Here is a 6,305-nt window from a genome sequence, read left to right on the forward strand (position 1 = left end):
AGCTGCCACCTGCAAGTGGTGCGCTGGCTGCAGCGGTGGCAACTCCGGATCCCGTCCTCCAGCCTCGCGCCCATCAGCGCGGACCCCGGGGGCGACGCGGTGGCGAAGTCGGGCTGTGGGCCCAGCGGCGGCACCAGGCGGAGAAGCACCACTCAAACCCCACCCCTGGGCTGCAGAGGGCCCAGCGCGGGGGGCTCCGAGCGTCGGGAGCCGGTGGAAGAGGAGAAGAGCGCGCGGGCCACAGTCATACAGGCCCTGGGGCAGAGCGCGCCTCGCGCTCCAGGTAGCCCCGCCAGCCCGCGGCACCTGCGCAGCAACGGCCGCCTGCACGTGGCGCCAGGAGAGAGCCGTTAGGGCGGTTTCTCCACTTCGGGCCTGTTGGGCGGGGCCGGCTAAGGTGCGCGTGCTCACTGGTCCTAACGGTTCTGTTGGGCGTTTCTGCTGAGAGGCGGGAGGCGCTGAGAGTCTGTGCGAAGGTCCGTGGACAGACTGCACTGCTTGTTGTTGCGCTTCGGAGGCGGCGATCCCCGAAGGCCGCGATCCCCGAAGGCCGCGATCCCGGAAGGCGAGCTGAAATACGGCTGGAGCGTTCCCAGGCTACAATTTGCAGCCGGACGATTATGGAAGACTACCAGCTGGAGAGGTGGCCCGCCCTCAGGGAGCGCTTGTGCTCGGATGGCTTCTCATTTCCCCAATACCACATTAAATCGTCTCATCTGAGGAGGATCCACAGAGCTGTCTTCTATGGTAATCTGGAGAAACTGGAGTACCTTCTGCTCAAGTATCATGACGCCAATGAGAGAGACAAGGAGGAAAGGTAATGGGGGCCGGGAGCCGGGGCTGCGGGAGGAGGCCTGTGGATGTGGAGAAGTACCCCCTTCCAGGCTGAGGGCTGCGGGGCGGATGGTCCGGGGCTCGGGGTATGGACGGGGGCTAGGGGATGCCTGGCTGGGGTGGTAGTGAGTGGAGAGGGGCCTGGGGAGTGGGGGTATATGGGGTGGCGGGTGTGGAGTGAGTTGGGGGATGGGAGTGGGGAGTAAGGGGTGCATGGGGTGGGGGTGTGAATGGGCTGAGGTGGATGGAATGAAGGCTTGGGGGGTAGGGGCGTGGACGGTGTGGGGTGGGAGATGGGATGAGGGTTCAATGGGATAGAGGACTGGAGGTGGGGGTGAGGTGTGGGGGTGAATGGGGTGGGGGAAAGGGGTGCAGAAGTGAGGGGGGCGAGTCCTGTCACCAAAGGGGCTGGACTTTCTTTCCTGGCAGGCTCAGCCGCACCTGGGATGTGGAAACCTTGGCGGGGGCGAGCACCCAGGCCATTTTCACGAGCAGCAAAACAAAAACAAAACTTCAGCTGGTTTCCAATCAATCACCATGCTGCTTCTTTATAAATCATTTTAAAGTGATTTCACTAATAAAATTCAGCATGTACAGCATTTTATTTTTAATGTACACATTTTAAAGCATAATGTTACATACATTATGGAAAGGTGCATAATGAGAGAAATCATTTCCATAATAAATCAACTTCCTGACTAAAAATTCTTTGGATAAAAATCCAATATTTATTTGATATCAATGGACACCTATGTCAATGTGGTTTTCACTGAGGGACCTTAGAGGGAAACTTTGAAGTGGGAAGATGGTTTGTGTTCTTCAATAGACACATTTTTCTAAAGTTCTGAGCTCTTTCTGTGTTTATAAATTTTACATAATCCAAATAAAGTTATCAAAGTGTTAACATTTTTGAATTACTCATGCTGTCTTTTACTATTGTGATGACATTAAGAAAACTTTTGAAATGGAGTCAAAAAAGACTTGCCTTTCTAGATATGAAAATGTGCTGTTAATTTCCACAAGTTATTTACTAACAGCTGAAACAACAAATCAGTGAATGGAACAGGTTAGAAAATCCAGGAACACACCAATATGTGTAAGAATTTATTAGGTTGGTGCAAAAGCAATTGCGGTTTTTGCCACAGTTACAAGTAATGGCGAAAAATGCAACTGCTTTTGCACCAATCTAATAGAATTGGATAATGGTGACATTTCATATTAGTAGGAAAAGATGAATTACTCATAAATGAAGTGCCTGCTAACTATTTGGAGAAATCTGGCTAGATTTTTATGTCACAGAAATAAGTTCATTATGGAATGTAGATTAAAAATTTTAAATGCACAAAATAAGAAAGATAACAGAAAAAAACACAAATGCCTACTTACACATGTTTATATTCCTACAAATATCACAAGCACACATTCTGAAAGTCGATTTAGCAAAATAAAAAAACATCCAGTTTATAAGAAAAAATTAACAAAAGACAATATGTGTATATACATATTAGATAAAAAAGTGATTTTCATTTTACACAGAATTCTTCAAATAAACAAGAACTCTCATTTAAAATAGAGGAAAGCATTTTTTTTTCAGATATTCAAGCAACCTATGCACATAGGAAAAAATATTTAGTGTTCCTGGGAGGAGAAGATATTTAAGTTAAAAAAGGAATGAAATACTGTTTTCTATCGACAAGTTTGTGAGGGTAAAGAGTAGCAGTACATATACTGCTGTTTAAAGTTTATGTTTCTGATGACTTTTCAAATAGACACTTTGTTGGTAAGTATCACACTTTAAAAATGTATGTGCCCTTCACCCATCAATTCCATGATACTAAAATATCTCTAGGAAATAGAGATACATGCAATTTGTTTTTCTCAGCACTGCTTAAAATAGCAATGTATTTGGAAAACCGCTTATAATGGATTTTATAAATTTTATAAATTTATCAATAAATTTCAGTGCATCCGTAGGATGGGACAATATGGGAGCTTTGCAGATGTCAGTAGATACAGATGTATGTTGAGGTGTGAAGATGTACTTTGAAAAAAAAGTTGGTTTGATTATACATACACACAAACAGTCTGTGGTATTTGTAAGCCAAATATGTGTACAAAATATAACATTTCTTCTTTTCTGGCCAGGTGTATTGCGATATTTTTTCTTATCTGTGATGTATAAATGATCAGTATGTTTAAAACTTCTAGTAAATGTTTTTTATTAATGAAATTATCCTTGGGAAAAGAAGAAATATAAATCTTGCAAAGAAAAAAATAATTCTCACTTCCTATTTTATTTTATTATTCATTTATTTGTTTGTTTGTTTATTTTTGAGATGGAGTCTTGCCCTGTCGCCCAGCCTGGAGTGCAGTGGCATGATCTCAGCTCACTGCAATCTGCCTCTCAGGTTCAAGTGATTCTCCCACCTCAGCCTCCTGAGTAGCTGGGATTACAGGTGTGTGCCACCATGCCCAGCTAATTTTTGTATATTTTAGTAAAGATGGGGTTTCACCATGTTGGCCAGGCTGGTCTCAAACTCCTGACCTCAGGTGATCCCCCCACCTTGGCCTCCCAAAGTTCTGGGATTACAGGTGTGAGCCACTGTGCCTGGCCTTATTTTTATTTTTTTGTTTATTGGTATCTTCTGTGAACTTTTAGCCTCTTCAGAGGCAGAGGGAATATTTTTATTTGTGCTTGATTATTTTATTATGCATAGATTTCAGTATATAAATAGGTTTTTATTATAGTTTTATTACATATATGCAAACAATTTTAAATTAATTATTTTAGTTTATCAGTGTCCTCATGAAAATGAAAATGAGCAAATATAAGTGATTATCACTATTCCAAAAGCACTGCTTTAATTTATAGTTTTTTTCATAATAAACTTCCCAACTGTATGTATGCATTCTTTCAATCCAGTTATTCATCAAGCATCACCTGAATACCTATTATGTAGCAGACACATTTCACCGTCTCTCAGGACTCCTCCACCCTTAACAACTTCATGTTTACCTGCCCAGCCTGAGCAAGCTGAGAGATTTAAAATGGAAGCATTAGGACTGAATCCCAATTGGATCTTTTATTCCTTTTTTTTTTTAAAACAAAAGCAATTCTGAAGTTAGAAAATAGTGAAAGATAACCTTTAACTGCCATTTCAAAAACTTATGACAGTCTCAAATACTACTATTAATCATTGCAAATACCTAATTTATGTAACATTCTGTAAGTATTGAAAAAAATGAGCTGTACCTATTCATTTGAATACTGAGTTTTCTTTGGATTATTTTTTTTTGAAAATTGAAGTAAGAATTACTTCGTTTTAAAAATTTGTTGTTTTATTTTTGCCTTCTTTTTCCACCATACTTTATTTATGTGCCAATTATATGAGTAGAACTGCCTGTTCTATGTACTGTATCCCACTTAATGTAAGGCATCACAGATTGGGTGATGCCACATAACTTTATATATCAATAAGATAATGTTTAAAATGTTGCCAGTTATAACTGTAGTAAATAATGAATTGTAAACAGTATTCCAATGTCAGGAGATGTTAATATATAAGAGAATAGTGAGAAAATGAGCATCTGAGAATGACTGAAATACAATGATACATCTAATCTTTAATAGATACCTCAATGTAGATATGATTGTATCATTTTACTGAATTAAAATGTCTTTGTAAGTAGTAATATCTAAAAATTATTGAGCTGTTATTTGTGTTAGAAAGTGTTCTAAATGCTGTACGTAGATTCTTATGTAAGCATCACAGCAGTGTTCTGTGGGATAGCTACTATTCTCTTATATATTTTATTGATAAGGAAATTGAAGCAAAGAAAGGCTAAATAACAGCTAAGTGACAGAGCTTACAGTAAATTTTAAGCCCCAATTAAACTGAATCCAAAAGCCAAGCTTTTTCTATTGAATAGCCTGCTCTTTCACTAATGTGGTGAGTAATAAGCACTAACAAATATTGTACTTTCTTCACAAGAAAATTACATATTTGTTTTGAAGACAGAGAAATAACATGCTAATTAATGCTTACAGTTACATGTTTTAAAAAGTCCTGTCACTCTCACAGGACTGCCCTACATTTGGCCTGTGCCACTGGCCAACCGAAAATGGTATTTCTTCTGGTGTCCAGAAGATGTGAGCTTAACATCTACGACCGTGAAGGCAGGACACCTCTGATCAAGGTATATAGTAGCTGACTCTTTGAGCATGAGATGGATTTGGTTTAAGTACATAGGATAAAATGAATTTATCTCATTGGAATACCACTATATAACTAGTTAGTAAATCCTATGGAGTGTTTATTTTGATTTTTCAGTATTTGCATGTTTCTCGGTCTAATACTGACAGGCTGTACAACTGAGGCAGGAGGCTTGTGCAACTATTCTGCTGCAAAATGGCGCCGATCCAAATATTATGGATTTCTTTGGAAGGACTGCTCTACACTATGCTGTGTATAGTGAAGATACATCCATGATAGAAAAACTTCTTTTATATGGTACAAATATTGAAGAATGCGGCAAGGTATAGGTCAACCAACGTTATTTTCAAACTATCTGAAATGCATTTATTTTAACATTGACACATGTAAGGGTCAATTTTTCATATTTGGGAGCTCAAACATTCCTTGAATGAAAATATTTTGAAATGCCTTAACTGTCTAAGATTTTACTTTAAATATTGGAACTTTTAAAGAAGCATTATAGGGTACAGCTTTTTTTCACGCACTTATGGTAAATAATTATAAAAACAAATGAATTACAATAAATTTATAATTCATGACAACTGAATTTGGGAAAGGTAATAGTTAAGTGTTTTTCCACTAAATTACTTTTTTTCTAATCAGTGTGAAGTGACACAGGAAAGTAAAATTGGCCCTTATAAATAGGCTTTATTTTAAATTTCAAAGAAAATTAAAGCATTTCACAATAAATGTACATCTTGTTGTGTTGACAAGTATTGTATGTGAAGGTGATTTCATTTGAAAGTGATTCCTCTGTGGAAAGGCTTAAGAGGGAAAAATGAAGAAAAGGAGAGCAATCAGAAATGCACCAGCTAATTTGGAAATTAGGTAATGAGGGAAAATACTGTGGAGAGGGTTTTTGTGCGTTTTGTTGTTTGTTTTCAATTTATATGTTTAGGCAAGGATCGCTTCAGTTTTGGGGATGATTATTCTTACTTTGGGAAAGAGTTTGTGAGTTGTAAAATTGCCTAGGGATCAATTTTGGTAGGACTCTGAGGAAACCAGGTTGGCAGTGAATAGTGGTGATGAAGTGGCACACAGTTCATCAGAGAGAAGAACACATAATTAATGGACATTATTCAATTCTGGCAGAAACAGCCACTTAGATAAGCATCTAAACTCTACTCTCAAGTCCAGAATGTCTTGATGGGCAGGTGGGAGATAAGGAGCTTATAAATAGTGAAATCAAGTTGGATTTTGAGTTTACTAGTCTCT

At 39.2% G+C, this 6,305-nt stretch overlaps 1 protein-coding gene across 1 annotated transcript; it reads left to right on the forward strand.

Annotated features, from left to right (window-relative positions):
- Positions 1–391: 391 nt before the first annotated feature.
- LOC129057522 (ankyrin repeat domain-containing protein 36B-like) lies at positions 392–6,305 on the forward strand. The gene is made up of 3 exons (XM_054547435.2): positions 392–817; positions 4,917–5,031; positions 5,198–6,305. Exons 1-3 carry the CDS (start codon positions 621–623, stop codon positions 5,375–5,377), a joined length of 492 nt encoding a protein of 163 aa, XP_054403410.1. The 5' UTR covers positions 392–620; the 3' UTR covers positions 5,378–6,305.

This window comes from Pongo abelii, chromosome 12 (genome assembly GCF_028885655.2).
Source record: "Pongo abelii isolate AG06213 chromosome 12, NHGRI_mPonAbe1-v2.0_pri, whole genome shotgun sequence".
NCBI lineage: Eukaryota > Metazoa > Chordata > Mammalia > Primates > Hominidae > Pongo > Pongo abelii.

Coding starts and splice junctions, on each gene's coding strand:
- LOC129057522 (XM_054547435.2), top strand. CDS start 621: ATGGAAGACTACCAGCTGGAGAGGTGGCCCGCCCTCAGGGAGCGCTTG. Junction 818..4,916: donor GAGAGAGACAAGGAGGAAAG/GTAATGGGGGCC, acceptor TCACTCTCACAG/GACTGCCCTACATTTGGCCT. Junction 5,032..5,197: donor GCAGGACACCTCTGATCAAG/GTATATAGTAGC, acceptor TAATACTGACAG/GCTGTACAACTGAGGCAGGA.